Here is a 19,324-nt window from a genome sequence, read left to right as displayed (position 1 = left end):
ACCACAAACTCATTCTAGGCAGAATGTGAATTGTTCATGCAGTTTCAGGTTTCATTACATTTACTCCAACAGTTTTAACTATAACTACTTTTTACAGAAGAAACGGTGGCAATAGAAACTGAAAGGTCCAGGGATTATTTATGTGTATATTTTTTTTATTTTACAGAAACAAATTGCTTTTGAATTTTTTCAAGCGTCCGTTTTTAATTTCTCTGTGCAGCACGCACTTTAATTCTCAACGCAACTGTAGTAGATTCTGAAAATCAGAAGAAAAAATCAGGGATATTTAAAATGGATATGATATTTCAAAACTTCAGCACAACAAAACAAACTATCAATACAACTAGCATTAAAGGGGAATTGTTTTGGAGATTTAGGTGAACTGTCTCTCTAAATCCTGACAATATGTTGTATAAAATACACAGAGAGAGCTGAACACACTGAAACTGATTTTTGGCCTTTGGGGCCAGCATAACTTTGAGAAAATATCACCATATAAAGCTTTTTATGGCAAACTTGTTGACACATCCACCAGATACGTAGCGAATGTAGTTCTGTCATGGTCTTTACCATCTCTTGAGGGAAATATGTGGCTCTTTAGCTGCTAAAATGCTCCACCATGTTCACCAGCTAGTTGGTCGATTGATGCTAGGCAGGTACCGGGGAGATTGTAGCCCTTTTTAAGGGGTGCTGAAGCACCCTTAAATTTGATCCGGGAACCCCTGATAAATAATTGCTAAAACAATACAGAAAACTGTGTTAATCTATTGTGAGCTAAGGAGTTCTGCTCTAGGGATACCCCCAGAGCAGAATTGTGAAACTTAACCCAGAATCTAGATGCCGAGATCATTCAGCCATTATTCAATATCGCATCAATCTCTAATTTTCAAAAGTTATTGATACTGCATTTTGGAAATGTCTGATTTTAAAACCCACCTCGCCTTTGTAGTGATGGCCCTTTTTTTTTGTAGAAATGTTTGGTGTCTTTCTAGTTACATAATTCAGTGTTTCCCCTACCATGATGGTCCAAAATGATGTTAAAATGCACAGTTAGCACAGAAGAATAACATTTAAAATAATTCCTTCTGTTTCAATAGGGTTTTAGCCACAGTCGGCGCTCAGGCCCTTTTTTTTTTTGTTCTTCAGTCAGTTCTCTTCTTTTTCTCTTTGTCTGGCTTAGTATCAGCCACAACCACAAAATATAAGATCAAAAATAAAATGCCCTGAAGAAAAATCTCCTCTTGCTTCTTTTTAACTGGCTAACATACAAACTATTTACTGGGAAACTTTGCTTGAGAAAATTCCGGTCTGTGTGCCGTGAATCATTTTGTCTGAGTAAATCAGACCGGGTGAGAAGCAATAAGAATAACTATAGAGAATAAGCCAATCATCTTGCTCATGGTTTTGTTTTCTTATGTAAGTCATATAGGCACTATTATCAATTGAGACGGTTTCATAACCAGTTAAAAAATCCTTCTAGCTGCTTTAATCTGTAAACCTTTGATGCTAATTTACAGCTAAAATCTCACAGTATCTTACTGTTTTAATGTTATACAGGATCATACTGTAAATGGCAATGCATTCTGGGAGAAAATAATAATATTACAGCACTATCTGCGAATGTTACAGATTATAGGTATTTACTGTTAATACCAATGCATCTTGGGGAAAATAAAGAAAAAGGCAGGAATTTCACTGCTGCCAGTATATTACTGTAAATTCAAATAATATAGTAAGAAACTATGTCTATTTACAGTAAAATGCCTTCAACTTTAAAAACAGTATGCATACTGTAAATAAACAGTAGTTTACTGGTGAAGCTGCTGCCATTATATTACAGTAAATTTACGGTGAAAAGTTTTACAGTGTTCATGAAGAACAACTGTAGTGATTGATACCTGGCAGTGCTAGATTATTAACCTATCTTTAAAACATGACATTATTTCTAAAACAGTAATGTTATTTATTTCGCAAATTCTGAGTATTTATTAGAAGTATACTGCATATAATTAGGTGCCACCTATTTAGATTAAGGCTTACAAAACTGAAATGTGTTCTTTTTTCACATATTGCAGCCATCCCGGTATCTTTGGCTTTCAACATTGATATGACAAATCCTGATGTCTATACTGGTGAACAAAATGATTTCTTTGGCTACAAAGTGCTTCAATTCATGTCTGGCATGAACAAAGGGTGAGTTTTCATTTGCAGCTTGGTGGTGCAGTTGATATTAATTGTTACTGTAGGCTAATTGTCAAAATTGTTAAAAGTTAAATTGGTCAAATTTCTATTAGCCATGCATGTTTACCCTTCGCAATTAATGTAAGTGTCAATAGAAGATAATTCCAGTTTACTTTATCTCAAGCTTCTGTGAAAAGCAGCAACACTTTGTCGTTTATCACCTTGAATGATGTTGCATCATGCGACTAATCTTTCTGATGCATCTTAAAGATCATTCTAACTCCCTGCTTACAATAGCAACAGTAGCCGCTTTCCGACCAGAGCGATTTTTGCAGTTCCTAGAACATAACGTTACTAGAACCCTTTTTTTCTCGTGTTCCGACTGGACCAATTTGGGGATTTTTAAGTTCCTCTGACCGCAGTTCCTGTAACTCTTTCAGCTCCTACTTCAGGGCAGGGTCTTTTCCCTTTCCCGCATGTGGTGGTTAGATGGCTGTGTTATAATAACAAAAGGTCAGTTCCTATGGCCACTTGGCCAGTGCGAATGCAAATGGCAAAACTAGTTTTGGGGGAGAGTAGTTAGTAGAACTATTTAGAAGTGGACTGTTCCTATAATTACGTTCCTGTAACTACTTGGTCAGAAAGAGGCTAGTGGGCCCTATTTTAACGATCTAAGGGCACGGCGTGAAGCGCATGGCGCAGGTGCGTTTAGGGCGTGTCCAAATCTACTTTTGCTAGTTTGACGGTGGAAAAAAGGGTCAGTGCGCCAGGCGCATGGTTCAAAAGGGTTGTACTTAGTGTCTTCATTAATTCATAGGTGTGTTAAGGGCGTAACATGCAATAAACCAATCAGAGTGTCATCTCCCATTCCCTTTAAAAGCCAGGCGCGTCTGAACCTTGGCGCATTGCTATTATGATGGTGGATTTGCACCGTAATATTTTTATTTGTAATCTTTCGGATGTTTGTGTGCTGCTGCGCTTCCCTGTGTGTGTGTGTGTAACAAGCATAGTGTGTCCGCGCTGTGCATAAGCCTAGACGCATTTTACTAATTTGCTGTTTAAATAATTTGAAATGCTGCGCTATTGACTTTAGAACAGGTTTTTGTTGGTCAATGGCGCGATCACTTCCCGCTGCCTCAAGATAGCAATACGCCAAGAATGCACCTGAACACACCTCCCTGTAAGACCAGCACGCCCATGGGCGCACACATAGGCACAGGTGCATTTGCTATTTAAACGACGTGGGCGCGTCTTGAAATAGCAAAGACACTTGCGCCACGCTGCGCCAGGTGCAAGATAGGGCCCAGTATGTTTTCCTTCAGTTTAAAACTGTGCCGCTCATGTCAGCCTGCCTGGCCACTAAAACGGTTGACATCATCCACAGAATAATCGTTACTGCACCGCTACAGCTAAATGGATCTGGGGGAATATGCAAACCGGACCAAATGCAAACCACCAAGTGCTTCAACCCTGAAGGTATATAAATGTGTTTTTTGAAAGGGTAATTTTGTTTGCTTTTTACAAACTGGACCCTATTTTCCTATGTTTTTGTGTGTAAGTGACTGATAGGAACAACAATCTGGGAAATTGGCCCAGTATTAAGCGTGAAAGCCTTAACCGGCAGCCACAGACCGGGCTGCAATGTAACCCTATGGGGCAAATGTGCATCGTTAATGTGGTCCACTAAAATTGCTTTTTTGCCACTGAAAGGTGTGTCTGACAACATCATGGAAAGGATCCCTACAGAGATAGGCCTTTTAAAAACATATTTAAGACCTTTCTGTTTAACCAGAAACAGCGCTAAACCCACCAGAATCCATTTAAAATAACAATACTTTTTGCGTGTATAGAGCCAACATATTTTCACATCGGTAAACTATGTGTTTATTTCAACCGAAACTAGAGTTGTAATTGTTGGAAAAGTGGAAAGACGACCCAAAAACGGCTTTTCATAGTTTTATTTTGTTGCTGTCGACTTTGAATGAAGTGTAATTTGCAATGCTAAAATTACTGTTTATTTACAGTTTATCTGAGCCTGTCAGTGGCAAACAAGCACTTCTGTGAACTTAAATACAAGCTGCACAATTGCCCAATAACTAGGGCTACATTGTAACTTGTTTTGCCGCTGCTGACTGCAGCGATCTTGCTAATTACTGAACCAATGTCAAAGATTGTCAGTCACTTAGACACAAAGACATAGGAAAATAGTGCCCAGGTTAAAAAACATTGTATAGTTACCCTTTAAGTCAATGTTATATTAATGAATCACACAATTAAAAACAGAAAAAGTACAGTTCCAAACCATGTAGAAATATGAATTGTGAAATGGGAACACTTAAAAAGCTTCATGTATTTTTTAGAGGAATAATCAAATGCCACTGTCACTGATATTTCTCCAACAGACACAAAAATACCAGTCAAGCATTTTGGCCTGTCAATAGCTGAGGACTCCAAACTCTCCCAATTCACTGTAAGAAAATCACAAATCTCAATGAAATACACTTTCTCTGTGACAAGTTCTGAGCAAAACAAACCAATATGATGAATGCCTTTTTCCCCCCATCATATGTTATGATCTAGGTTTGCAGTCCAAGTTTAATCCATGAATGTTATGGGAACTCCTATATGAACAGCATGTGCTACAAGCTCACAGATCAATTTGTGCCAATTTCCACTTTCACACCGGGTTTCCAAGGTAATAGACATTTAGAGAGTGTAAACTTTTCCCACTCTGTGATTATACCATATTGTCCTTTTCTGAGTTAAAATATTATTCTCGATGTTTTAGTCCTGACTAAATATTCTTTACAAATTTTAAATCTGTGATTTCCTTCAGAATGTGAAAAAAAGACAGTAGACCTCGTCTTTCTATTTGATGGATCAAGGAGTATGACCGAAGGAGAGTTCAACAAAAACAAAGATTTCATAGTGGATATTATCAACAGCCTTAATAAGTCATCAATCAAGGTCACTGTGCTACTGCAACACAAGTGTTAGTAACATTTTTTGTTAAATTATATACCCATAATGTTTAATACTGATTTGAATTGTCTGTGTTTTTCAGTTTGCAGCAGTTCAGTTCTCCACAGATTACCATAAAGTGTTTGACTTCAAAGAATATCAAAGTGGGACCTATCTCAAAAAACTTGAAGCGGAACCCCATATGTGGAGTCTCACCAACACACACAAAGCCCTCAAATTTGTGTTGTAAGTTCAGTTATATTGCACAAACGGTTCTCAAACTCTAACAACTGAATGATGTTAGAATTACAGCAGGGGTAAAACATGCAAGAACTTACTATATTACAGTAGTAGTAGTAGTACAACTATAAGATAATGCATATCTTATTTGTTTAAGTAATAGGCTTACATGTTCAATTATAGATTAAGCCTTTTTTAATACTTTAACATTTTTTCTCAGTGAAGAAATCTTTGAGAACCCGGAGGCAGGTGCCTCTGCTGATGCAACTAAAGTTCTGGTACTAATCACAGATGGAGATCCCAGTGATTCAGACTATTATAACATTATCAATAAATATGATGGCAACAACATTATTCGCTTTGTCATTGGGGTAAGCTGTGTTTTGATATACCATGTTTCATTATTCTTTCTCTCTGATAAATATATTTATTTAGCTAAAACAGTAACATGTTTTATGCCTCAGGAACCAACTGTTTTGTTCTTTGCTATGCATATGATACACACTCATACATAAACAATAGTTTATGTATTTTTACCAGCACGGAAGAATGAACTGGAACTTATTTCAGTTTTGAGTCAAAGATTGTACAAACTGTATTCTTTATCTTGCTGACATCGGACTCTGAGGTAGTGTACCAAGGAATATAATTTCAAACAACATTCTGGTTTCAGGTAGGGGGAAAGGCAAACCTGGATAAATTTAGGGGCATTGCTTCAGAACCGATAAAAAAATATGCCTTCCAAATTGAGAACTATGACGGACTCAAAGGAATACTGGAAAACTTTCAAAAAAAGATCTTTATAATGGAAGGTGATGTTTAAATGTTTTTTTCACTTCTTTGCACAATAATGTTACAAACATCAATTTTATCTTCTTGCTGTACATCTGCCATAGCAACATTAACTGCTAATGTCTTTATATTTAAGGCTCCAAAGTGGCTCGGGCAGGAGAAATGACTAATGAAATGTCTCAGAGTGGATTCAGTGCTGTCTTCTACAAAGTGAGTACAATCAAAAAGATAAAACCTGGACACATTAAAAATCTATGTTTTATCCATAACTATTCAACCATCACAGTGCTTGCTAACATTCATATGTACAGGTAAACAGTATCTCTAGACAGAAATATGTGTAACAACAGTTTCATAAAATATGAATTAAGTCATTTTAAAGGTGCAGTAAGCGATGCTGCGCAAAGATTGTTGATATTTGAACTCAACTGCCAAACAAATACAACCCCCACCTTTAGAAAGCCTTCTATGAAGGGCCATCTGTGACATTATTCACAATTACGTCACACACATACATTTGAACACTCTACTAAGATGCTTTCATACACACTGGTGAAAAATTACACTCTCACATACTATACTTAAACCTCACACACACATTACTGAAATGCTAATAGTGAATAATGTTCCAGATGGCCCCTTATACATATCCGCCCCCCCAGATTCAAGGACTGGCCGGCCGGCACATTTACATGCCTCTTCCCCCCTCGCCCCCTACCATCAACTGTTGCCTCCTGTTGCCGATGGAACAGTGTTTTGTAGCTTGTGCACTCCTTTTTGTTTGTTTTGCATTTACACAGACAGAGCTGTGTATTAACATCTGTTCTATTGTCAACATCCAGTTTCTTTCTGTGAATAAAAATGTCTGACATTCCTTATAGCGTTAGTACCTTAGTACGTTACATGGATGCAGAATTGAATAGGCCAAAAGAAACGTAGGAATCTTACAACTTTAGAGCCGTTTATGTGAAACTTATACACATTTTGATGTAAGACAAAGGCATTGTCTTACTCTAGTGGCTCTAGTGGCTGTAATTCTGCACCAAGGCTGAATTTCGGGAAAGAGACTTCAGATACAGTATTAGGGGACCACTAAGGTCTATATAAAAGAGACTTCAGATACAGTATTAGGGGACCACTAAGGCCTATATAAAAGAGACTTCAGATACAGTATTAGGGGACCACTAAGGCCTATATAAAAGAGACTTCAGATACAGTATTAGGGGGACCACTAAGGTCTATATAAAAGAGACTTCAGATACAGTATTAGGGGACCACTAAGGTCTATATAAAAGAGACTTCAGATACAGTATTAGGGGACCACTAAGGTCTATATAAAAGATACTTCAGATACAGTATTAGGGGACCACTAAGGTCTATATAAAAGAGACTTCAGATACAGTATTAGGGGACCACTAAGGTCTATATAAAAGAGACTTCAGATACAGTATTAGGGGACCACTAAGGTCTACATAAAAGAGTCCAAAGAGCACCATGTCATGGGACCTTTAACTATGCAATGGTTGTGCTTGCACATGAATGCTCAAATGCAGATGTCATGCAGATTTTTATGTTATATTTCCCTTTATTTGTCATAAAATAAAAATTTCTGATGTAAAATGTTTCACTTTTGAAGCAGGCAATTAAACAATGATACTATCCATAAATAGTGTGTGTAACTAAAACATGTTCACTTTAATGGACAAAATACTTGCAAGCTTGTTGACAGAGGACTCCTATTTCTTTCTGGGTGGGGCCATTAAAGGGTTAATAATTGGATGTCAACAGGCTAATGCATTTAATATTTACATTTTATTTTACAATGGTGACAAAATGGTTTCTGCTTATTTGATCTCTGTTTCTGATCTTGATTTTTAGATGTCTGTTCAAAGATTTCGTCTTTTGCAGTTGATCTGTCTGCTTCCAACATAACTACTGCTACTACTGACTAGACCTGAACATTTCTGTCCACAGGATACCTTGATTCTGGGTTCAGTGGGATCAAACAGCTGGCGTGGTTCTCTCCAAGAACGTCATGAAGAAAAAGAAACACAAATTGAAGATCCTGAAATGCCAATGGACTCCTACATGGGTAATGAAAACAAGCTATATCTTTCTTTTCAAATGAGCTGCTTCTTTATTAAAAACAATATATTTTTTTGCTTGAGATGTTTTTATTTTTATTTTAGGTGATGCTTGGCGAAAAACATATGCCTCAATAAATGACCCATATCAGTTTCCAATCTCAAATATGTATTAAGATAAGATGAGATACGCCTTTATTGTCTCCTATAGGAGAAATTCGTCTTGGGCAGTCGAGAGAACAAAAATGGCGACACACAATGAACATAGAGTAAACATAAGCATACAGTACATTATCTCATCCGAATACGTTCAATAAACATTCGATAAACCTCACACAAGATCCCCATACCTTCCCTCACACTCATAGAAGAAAGAGAACTCATTACATTGCTTTGTATTGTAAATGTAACAAATAGATAGGATGGGATCATAAACTGAGTGAATGTGTATCTGCAACCCTTTTTACTAAGACACAAAAGCATTTAGTTTCTTAAAATAGTAAGTAAGTAATTTTAGAAACTGAAATCATGTTTCACTGCATTTCAACTCCTATACTATTGTAACCTCTTTGACGGGAGTGAACTCCTATGTGAGATGTGTATGATGTATGTGAGAACGTATTATATCCTATGTGCCTGACACTGTTGCAGGGTACTCGATTGCTGTTGGAGAGAAGTATAACGCTCCTTTATATTTCACGGGTGCACCGAGATTTGAGCACACAGGACAGGTCGTACTTTTCAAACATGATGGCACAAACTGGACTACAACCCAAAGAATAAATGGGGAACAGGTTGGTTACTGTCTTGAGAAAGTTTTTTTTTTTTTTTTTTTAACCCCGGGTTGTCTTCACGGGTCAAAATTGAAAATGAACACTTCATTTGTCGCTTTTTTCTGTGCTTTTGGCGCTTTAAAAAAAAAAAAATGTTGACACTTTTTTCCGATGCTTTTTCTTTAGTACCACCAGTAGGCTATATACACCACTAACACCAACTTTTTACCACTAGTTTTACATTTCTTTATATAACTCATGGTCAACAAACCTCATTTGTATCGAATTATACCTCATCTTTTAGTTAAAGCTGTTGAGTGGATCACAGACTGGTACATATCAAAGTTTAGTCAGGATACTGTTTTGAAACCATTAAAAATATGTAAAATTGACTAAAACAGCCAAAATTCATTAAAATGATCTGATCCTTCATTTTACTTGCTAAAAACGCTGTATGGAACCACCCATGTTCCATACCCATGTTATTATAAGAAACCCATATTTCTGAAATAAAAACAATTTTTAAAACGGGTTCAATTTGACTCGAGGACAACAGGGTAAGGTAATCTTATTTATCATACATATTCCAAAACAAGAATATTTTGCTTTTTGCTTTATTGGTGCTGTGTTTAGCATGTTTAAACTTCAATCTGCCATTGCCTTTTTGTTATACCACCGATATTCTTAGTGTCTATCATTTTTAGGACATTTCTCATGAATTTACATCCAAGAGGCAGTTTTATGTTTTAACCTTTGAGATAATGTTGCTCAGTAAAACCCAGAAACCCCTAACATTAACATGTGTGGTAAAAATACTTTAGAATTTAGAAAACTAAATTAACATGCTTCTCGGAAGAGGCTCCTTGGCCAAGACTATATTTTTACCATGCAGATTTATTTGATAACATGCATTTAAAGATGTCAAATGCTGTATGTAATGTAATGTTATGTAATTGTATTTAAACAGGGACAAAGCACAATTAAACATTAACCTTGTACAAGAATAAGGAGAGATGCATTGCACCAGCTTGTAGCACAATTGCTATTTTCTGCCCGTAGTTCCTTGTTGTCACATTTATGTGCAAAGGCACATTATTTCTGTGGGTGCAGAGAGGAAACCAGAGCACTTCCTTGCACTGGCTCCTAGTTTTGCTTTTAGAAAAACTGAGAAAATTAGTAAATGAAACGAGTTGTTCGAAGCACAATACACATTTATCCTCATTTACTTGTATACATGTAGGCTTTTCAAAAATGTTTGTCACTTTTTAACTTAACCCTTGTGATGTCTTCCCATCCACCATGCAACTTTTTGTTTTTCAGGGTCAAAATTTTAAATGAAAACCTTTTTTTTTCCAATATTTTGGTCGTCTTTTGACACTTTTTCGATGTTTTTGTCAATTTGTTCTGCGCTTTTGACGTTTTTGTTTTTTTCCCCAAGTTTTTTAAAGTGTTTTCTGAAATTCAGTCACTTTTTTCAACGTTTCTTTATCAAACTTTTTCAAATGCTATAAAATTGAATAACACACTCAAATCCATTGATAGTAGTGAACTGATCATTTATTCTACCTGTGAAGAGTACTGGTTGTATAGAACCATCCACGTTATTTTTTTTGACAATTTGGTTGAAAGAAAACCCAAATTTTTGATATAGAAACTTTTTGAAAATGGGTCAACTTTGACTTGAGGAAAACAGGAAGGTTAAATGATATAAACTTTGCTTTTCAGATCGGTTCCTACTTTGGCGCAGAGTTGTGCTCAGTTGATGTCAACTCAGACAGTAACACTGATTTCCTGCTGGTAGGAGCTCCACTGTTTTACCATCCTCAGGAGAAGAAAGAAGGCCAGATCTACATCTACACACTGACTGATGAGGTAGGCTTAGATAAAGACTCAGAAACAGTGTTTGAGTTTAAGTGAGGTTACTGGGAGCTAATTTATTTTCTTACTCAATGAACATATGTTCTTCTTTCCCACAGTTGAAACTGGAAAGTGAAGTGACTGTGACTGCACCATCCATGGGGAGATTTGGCACCACCATATCCAGTCTTGCAGATCTGAATGGAGATGGACTCAAAGACGTTGCTGTTGGAGCCCCCCTTCAGGATGATAACAGGGGGGCGGTCTACATCTACCTTGGTGACAGACACAGAGGGATCCGCAGCACTTTCAGCCAGGTAAGACAGAGAAAACCTGACACATATCTTGTTCTAGTTTTGTTGTATTTTTGGGGGAATGAGAGAAAGTTGGCCCATGAAGAAAACAGACACAGATTGGGTGAGTGGTCACTATGCTGGGACCAGGCGTTTCGTCTCTACTGTCTGTCAAAGGATGTAAAATGTTATGTGAAATACATTTAAAAAAAGTAATAGTGCATCAATATCATGAGGGTTAGACTTATGTGTTTCTTTGCCAATAGATAAGACTTAAACTGGCTTTCAATCATGGCTTCTTATCATCATTTCGTAGAGGATAATATTACCATCAGGGTATTTTTCAATGATTTTGATATTTAGTTTAACCTGTACAGTAGCTGTACAACACGCAGCATTTGACACCACTTCCTCTCTAATGAGCACATTCAAATATGTCTGCAAATCATACACGGTTTCAAATGTGCAATCTCTGTTATTCCAGAGCATCATGGGACAGAAAATAAAGCATGGGCTGAGATTCTTTGGACAGGCCATTGCTGGGGACATTGATCTTGAGCAAGACGGACTCCCAGATATTGTGGTCGGCTCACAAGGCACTGCTGTTGTCTTAAGGTATGGATACTGTGTACATTATGTATGCTGTTAAGTATGTACAACCAATGTGTTTTCAACCAATCAGGTGTAAGGACTGTTATTATTGTCCGAGTGAAGGAGAATGTCAATCATCTCCTGTATAAGCTACTACAATTTAAAAAAAATCTCAGACTGGGGTTCATGCATTAGTATACAATCGTCCTATAGAAAAGTTCTGTGCAAAGTCTAATCATCAATAATTTTTTTCCATTTTGATGAATGTCTTTCAGGTCCAAGCCCGTTTTTAATGTCAAGTCACGTCTCTCTTTTCAACCTAAAGAGTTAAGCACTGAAACAATTAACTGCCTTGGTAACACTGATGAACATTTACCAATGGTTACCTTACAAGCCTGCTTTGAAATGGTAGAAACAACAAAGTGCAAAGCAGGTACGGACCTAGCCCAACAATGTGAATTATTAACAGCTGCGGATACTGCACACCCTATCAATGAGTTATTTGAATCCTGCTGTATGGCTTTGCAGCGACAATGGACCTAGGACTGAACATCTCGTACACACTCAATGTGGATCCCATGAGACAAATGTATCGAGGTTTCTTCAGTCAAACCGACAAGAAAGCAAGGAATATCACCTCTACCTACGAGCTAAGGGATGCAGACACCTGCTTCAACTTCTCCATCTACATGCCAGTATGGATATTCATTTATTAATTGTCACATACTCTTTAACTATGAGAGGCTATCATAGCATCTGTACATCTATAAATATCATCCATGTCTTTATACCCCTATTAACGCACACAACCCACTTTAAATCCAAGAAAGTTTTACACAGCATGCCAAGTATATTGATTCACTTTTGTTGGTTAAAATAATTTAACAGTTATGGGCCATTACCCAAAATGTGGCATGTGTTCTAAATGCTCTTTATGCTATAGATCAGAGATCTTCAACACGGGGTCCAGGATCCTTAGGGGGTCCTCAGAGTTACTGCAGGGGGGCCCCAAGTCATTGCTTAATCTTTATTTATTTGTTTCAAAAGTTAATAATGTATGAAAATATACATAAATGAGTCCAACGTATTATTAGCAAAGATAAATTGGCCTATTTGTGATTTGTTTTAAATGTACATAACATTGATGACAGGCTGGCTACTAAGGTAGCCATCCACAGATACAGTTAAGCTTTAAGGATTCACTGTGCTACATGTCTGTTTACATTAAAACATGATGTATAAATATATGTCAATAATTATTATTTTAATAGCTTAGTATTGTATGCACCATAAAAAAAGGTACAGTCGTGAACAAATTAGGACACCCATGCTAAAGTTGACTAAAAAGAGGAATAAAAAAATCATCTTTAGGAAATTGATTTTAATGCCTTAATTAGAAAAATGAGGAAAAATCCAATCTTTAAGGACACCAATTTCCTTTGTGAATGTATAATGTATCGTGAATAAATAAATGTTCTTCCTTAAAATACAGGGGGCATAAGTAAGTACACCCCTATGTTAAATTCCCATAGAGGCAGTCAGATTTTTATTTTTAAAGGCCAGTTATTTCATGGATCCAGGATACTATGCATCCTGATAAAGTTCCCTTGGCCTTTGGAATTAAAATATCATCACATCATCACATACCCTTCACCATACCTAGAGATTGGCATGGTTTTATTTCAGTTAGCCTAATAGCTGGTTTGACTTGCATTGAGAGATGATTTTATGGAAAGTACCCCATGCCAATCTCTAGGTAGTAGTAAATATTATGTGATGTGAATATTTTTAATTCCAAGGCCAAAGAGAACATCAGGATGCATGTATCCTGGATCAATGAGTAACTGGCTAAAAATAACACCTCTGTAATTGCTATGGTATATATACTGCCTATGGAAGCTCATTTATTTATTTCTGCTACGATATTCATTCACAGAGAAAGATGGTGTCCTTAAAGGGTGCGTTTTTTCCTCGTTTTTTAATTAGGCATTGAATCAATTTCAAAGAATGATTTTTTTATTCTCTTTCGGCACAACAGTGATCTGTTTTTCATGACTGTAAGTGCAAAGGCTTTAGGCAACCCTACACATTATTGTAAGCCCAGTTTAATATTCAACTCAATTTAATACAATATGTAGTCGGGGGTCCCTGCTCCGTCTCTCTTTCTTAATGTAAAAAAAAGTTTAAGACCTCTGCTATAGATTCTTCCTAACTGTGTTCAATTGTGTCTTCAAAGACAAGAACATTTTCTGATGATTTCCATTCAAACTTCCATGCTTGTTATAATATAAAAATAAAAAATGCTTAAATCCTTCACCTGCCCATGTAGCAACACCTTTATATGTCACATTATGTCATCTTGTAAAACTAATCCTGACTTATTATTTAACTTCATTACCAAAATGCCTCGCTTCAACAATATGCAGATGACTCTTCTTTTTTTCTTGCAGAAATGTGTGAAAGACACATTATTGCCCATCATCATCAAACTAAACTTTTCCCAAGTTGACAGTGAGAGCGCAAGTGCTGTCCTGAACATGGACAGCAAAACGCAGGCTGTTGTTCAGGTATGTATAGTGACAGTCACATGAGTCACACAGATTTTCTGTTTACATGTGCCCAACTCAATGTATAAGACATCAGTGTACACATAAAGAAAAGGATTCTTCACACTAAACAGATGGCACATACACTAGGATGTGAAATGGCTTTCTGTTTTAAATATGTGATGTCCCTTTTGTTAATTTGTCTTTTGTCCCACTCTTCCAAGTGGGGATTTACCTTTGATAGCAAAGACTGTCTTGAGGACATATTTGTGTCTATATCCTTGACGTTCCACTTCCGGGATTGCTCCGGTGCCACAGGAAAATCAGCCGGCTGCATGTATTTTTTGCCGATTTCCGTTTCCTTCCGCTTTCTTTTTTGTTGGAATTTTAAATTCCGGTCGATTTATGAGGACTATGGTTAACTGCTCCTCAGATCTCTGCAGGGTAAATCCAGACAGCTAGCTAGACTATCCGTCTAATCTGAGTTTTCTCTCGCAGGAATATTTTGCAGTGTCTCCGTCCGACGCTTAGCACCGCCCATGATGATTGTGATTGGTTAAAAGAAATGCAAATAAACCATAGCAAGTTTTTCTCCCATCCCAGAGGGCTGTGTGGACTAGCTAGACCCTCCTCCGCTCTGCAGCGTGTGGATGGTCTGGCAAAGCGAGACTAACAAATTTGTGACTAATGATCTGAATGAACCAAAACAGTGACATTTTTACCATGCTAGCCAGAAACTTAAAATGTAAAGCACTAGTATTGTATGTATATCAAGCTTTTGGCTACACTTCAGTACTACATGTACTACTTTTTACTTGAGCCTGTAGCCAGGCTGATGTTTTGCAGGTATTTGTTCATACACCAAAGTATTGGACAAACTGGACAAACAAAACTGATGGCTGATGATGGTGCTAGATAAACATTTCATGGGATTATCAAAGTTCTTACAATTCATCTGTGGACAAAACTGATGGTTGTTGAGACATTGCACTCTAAACCAAAAATATCAACCTGCTGGTGGCACTAGATGAATAGTCTTTACTTCTAGAAATTATTTCTCTGCTTGTATTAAATATCTGCACAGAAATGCATGGCAATGCATCCAATAATTCAGTGGGGAGCAAAGTGGTGGAGCAGCACAATGACCAACTGACATTGCCAGCCATAGAGCCATACCACTGGGATAGCTAACAACCGGCGCAATTGTGGTGGTGGATGGAAAGTGCAAATTAGCTTGTCAGGTTATTCCTGTTATGTTTTAGTCAAATCATCATCACCATCTGGAACCAATAACTATATAACTGTAAAAATAGTGGGCATGGCAGCCGCGACGTCACCAATTGGTTTGTGGACTACTGTTTTAAAGCCTAGAGTTTGGTAATTTGGTCGTCGCCATCTTGTTTCTTTAAACCGGATATAACGATTTTTGGATGAGAGGGTGGAGCTGGGGAGGATGTCAGTGTTGTTTATGGCTGCAATGGTGCTGCGCTAAGCTTAATGCTAAAGAGGGAAAGTTGACGTTTTTTAACCCTTCTGAAGCGAGTTATCCAGTGGAGATTTACTGGCAGGTAAACATGGACCTCCAGGGAACTGCAGCCATTACGCAGAAAATAGGCAAACCATTCCTTAAATGACCAGCTAACGCTAGCAGTAATGTTCGCTTGCTGGCTTGGTTGGCAGAACGCTGAACAAGACATTTGTAAGCAACCAACATGTTGTTATTAACTTTGACGAAGTGAAAATACACAGTTTTAACAACGCTATGAAGCGGGACAGTTTATTATACACGTGTGTGTTTCTGATCATGTAAGAGTCTGTAAATCAGCGTGTTACTCTATTCTTGTTTGCCCGTGTGTGCAGCTATGCCCTACACCCAGCCTTTAAGGTTTTGAATCATGGCTTTTATTGGCGACATCTCTTTCTTTCTTTTTTCCTTTGCCTCCGTTTTGCCATGGAAACCCAGCATGTATTGTAATGCCTTTGTGAGTGTGCTTTCTTTCAGCTTTTTTTTTTCTCCGGGCTGGTAGCTGGTTGCCATAGGCAGGCCATGGGCCGCAGCCAAGCCTGACAAGACCGTGCACCACTCAGGTGGGTGCTGGCGTGTGTGTTGTTAGTTACACAGCACCCCCATTTCTCAAAACACAGACAAAACCCCAAAACAAGTTCACGCCATTTAGCATTGCTATGCCTCTGTCCTTATTGACAGGTTGGTGTGTAGCCCGACCCCTAAAGGCCCTGACACACCAACCCGACGGCCGACCGTCGGCAGAAAAGGCAGTCGGAGTGATCAGTCTCCCCGAGTCAGGCGCGCGGGAACCTATTTTTGACCAGGGGTGCTGAATAACGAAATAATGAATGTCTGATGATATCTCCCCCCAGGAAATGTTTCGGATTTTGACAGCTAAATACGTCATTTTAGTGTATGGGTGAGAGTGAGAAGCTTTAGACAAGTCCTGGGCAACCACAAATTCCACTGTTCCACAATTATGCAACAGCACTCACCACTCCGACTCCACTGCGCGCACCCTAACATCACAGAAGCGCACTTGACATAATTAGCATTAGTTTCAGTATAGCTAAGGTAAATTACTTTTCTGATTGTCAAAACCACACTAGAGATGTTTGTCTTGAAAATATATGCTAATAATCAGGCTGCAATGACCTCGCCAACAATTTCCTAACTTGTGCCTTCTCCACAGCAAACATATTCCCGTATTTCAGGATAATTACCAATTGTGCCCAGTAAATGGCAATCTAACACAACAAATGACACAAGACAAGAAACGGCTTATCATTCATTCTCATCTCAGCTGAAAAGACCGCACCTCCTTCCAGGATAACTGAAGTTGCTTGGCTGACAGGGCTTTTTGAATCCTTCTGTAAAGTTATCGTTAGATGCTATGATGGTGCTGCTAACGTTAGCCAAGTTGCTTGCTAATGTTATTTCGCAATCAGGGATTGCTGTGGTGCCACGGGAAAATCCGGCGGATGCATGTATTTTCGTCTTTTTCCATTTCCTTCCGCTTTCTTTTTTGTTGGAATTTTAAACTCTGGTGGATGTATGAGGACTATGGTTAACTGCTCCTCAGATCTCTGCAGGGTAAATCCAGACAGCTAGCTAGACTATCTGTCCAATCTGAGTTTTCTGTTGCATGACTAAAACAACTTTTGAACATAAATGTTCTACCAAAACAAGTTCCTTCCCGAGGCTATTTTGCAGAGGCACAGTTGCTCCGTCCGGCGCTTAGCACCGCCCAAGACGATTGTGATTGGTTTATAAATAAACCAGAGCATGTTTTTCTCGTATTTCAAAGAGAAATATTGTATTTTCACTACATTAATCTGACAGCTTTAGTTACAAGTTACCTTACAAATTAAGATTTTTGCACACAAGACACACATAGTTTATATAATACGATGTTTTATTATAAATTAAACTACCAAACAATATATATATATATATATATATATATATATATATATATATATATATATATATATATATATTGTAACAGAGTATTTTTTACAGTGTGGTATTAGTACTTTTACTTACAGTAAGTAAAGGATTGGAATACTTCTTCCACCACTGGTGGCCACAGGTCACAAAACCTATATTGTTTGTTTATTGTGTTTCAAAGGAATCCTGTGTTGTTAACACCATTTTCTTCTGGCCTGCTCTAGATTTTCAAGCGTGACATGAACAAAAGTGTATTTTTATTAACAGGTTCCCTTTGAAAAGCACTGTAAAAAAAATGACATCTGTATTGCTGAACTTGAGGTGGATTTCGACTTCATGTAAGTATACATGATAAGCAAAGCAACTGCAATATTAACATTATATGACCAAATGTAACAAGTACTCTCTTTCTCTTAGGACCCCAACATTATTGGTGGCTGAAAATCAGTACTTCAAAGTGTCTGTGAAACTGTCCAATCATGGAGATGACTCATACTACACCACCCTAACAATGCACTATCCTCCAGGCCTCTCCTTCTCCAGGATGACTCTTGCAAAGGTGACTTAAAAGTTTAACTTCTAAATCCTTTTCCAACTCAGTGGCCACTTTACCCTGCACACCTGCTTTTTTTAAGGGGAAGACCTCAAGTGAAAAAATCTGGGTGTGAATGGAGAATTCCGGTCGATTTCAACACTTAGCTCTGTTGTTTGGAAATTTGGAGTGCTGTCAGTAGCACCAAAAAAACTAAAACAATCGGTGCTACCTACACCGTGTTATCCTCCTGCTAGCGTTAGCACCCAATAGGCTTAAACAGGGCAAGTTTTAAACGTGTTTTTAGCCTCTAAACATGCTCGAAATGTCATTACAAGTGCCTACATATGTGAAGTGATTCCTTCCGAGGGAACACAGCGAAGCTGACTGGAATATTGGATTGTATGAGTTTGACAATCGACTTAACCGGAAAACAGGAAATAAACAGAGATATGTGCACTGGCTGGATTAACACAACTTTTATGCCTTTCTGTCACATCTACTGCAGTCAGATTCGCTGTGTTCCCTCGGAAGGAATCACTTCACATGGGTAGGCACTTGTAATGACATTTCGAGCATGTTTAGAGGCTAAAAACACGTTTAAAACTTGCCCTGTTTAAGCCTGTTGGGTGCTACTGCCAGCACTCCAAATTTCCAAACAACAGAGCTACATGTTGAAATTGACCGGAATTCTTCTTTAAAAAGAAGTGAGCTTACCAGGCATCCTTATCCCTGCTTAAAGGGTAACTACTGTTTTTTTCCAACCCTATTTTCCTATGTTTTTGTGTCTAAGTGACTGATGGGAATAACAATCTTTGACATTGGTCCAGTATTAAGCAAGATCGCTGCAGTCGGCAGCGGCGAAACAAGCTACAATGTATAATAATAATCTGAGCCTTTCAGTGGCAGAATAAAGCACTTTTAGTGGACCAAATTGACCTTTGCACATTTGCCCCATAGGGTTACATTGCAGCCTGTCTGTGGCTGCCGGTTACAGCGTTCACGCTTAATACTGGA

The 19,324-nt window shown here is 37.9% G+C and overlaps 1 protein-coding gene across 1 annotated transcript in view; it reads left to right on the top strand.

The window, feature by feature from the left end:
• LOC144527414 (integrin alpha-M) overlaps positions 1-19,324 on the top strand; it is a 32,832-nt gene that overhangs the window by 448 nt on the left and 13,060 nt on the right. Inside the window, exons 2-20 of the mRNA XM_078265414.1 lie at positions 2,076-2,193; positions 3,566-3,657; positions 4,584-4,651; positions 4,762-4,876; positions 5,018-5,148; positions 5,246-5,388; positions 5,603-5,753; positions 6,056-6,194; positions 6,311-6,384; positions 8,149-8,266; positions 8,910-9,052; positions 10,757-10,903; positions 11,008-11,205; positions 11,666-11,796; positions 12,048-12,205; positions 12,301-12,467; positions 14,223-14,339; positions 18,043-18,113; positions 18,193-18,334. Of these exons, the coding sequence (XP_078121540.1) occupies positions 2,076-2,193; positions 3,566-3,657; positions 4,584-4,651; positions 4,762-4,876; positions 5,018-5,148; positions 5,246-5,388; positions 5,603-5,753; positions 6,056-6,194; positions 6,311-6,384; positions 8,149-8,266; positions 8,910-9,052; positions 10,757-10,903; positions 11,008-11,205; positions 11,666-11,796; positions 12,048-12,205; positions 12,301-12,467; positions 14,223-14,339; positions 18,043-18,113; positions 18,193-18,334 (2,423 nt within the window). The remainder of the gene's footprint in view (positions 1-2,075; positions 2,194-3,565; positions 3,658-4,583; positions 4,652-4,761; positions 4,877-5,017; positions 5,149-5,245; positions 5,389-5,602; positions 5,754-6,055; positions 6,195-6,310; positions 6,385-8,148; positions 8,267-8,909; positions 9,053-10,756; positions 10,904-11,007; positions 11,206-11,665; positions 11,797-12,047; positions 12,206-12,300; positions 12,468-14,222; positions 14,340-18,042; positions 18,114-18,192; positions 18,335-19,324) is intronic.

The sequence above is a fragment of the Sander vitreus genome, chromosome 2 (genome assembly GCF_031162955.1).
Source record: "Sander vitreus isolate 19-12246 chromosome 2, sanVit1, whole genome shotgun sequence".
Taxonomy (NCBI): domain Eukaryota; kingdom Metazoa; phylum Chordata; class Actinopteri; order Perciformes; family Percidae; genus Sander; species Sander vitreus.
This window is presented reverse-complemented; position numbering and strand designations above follow the sequence as displayed.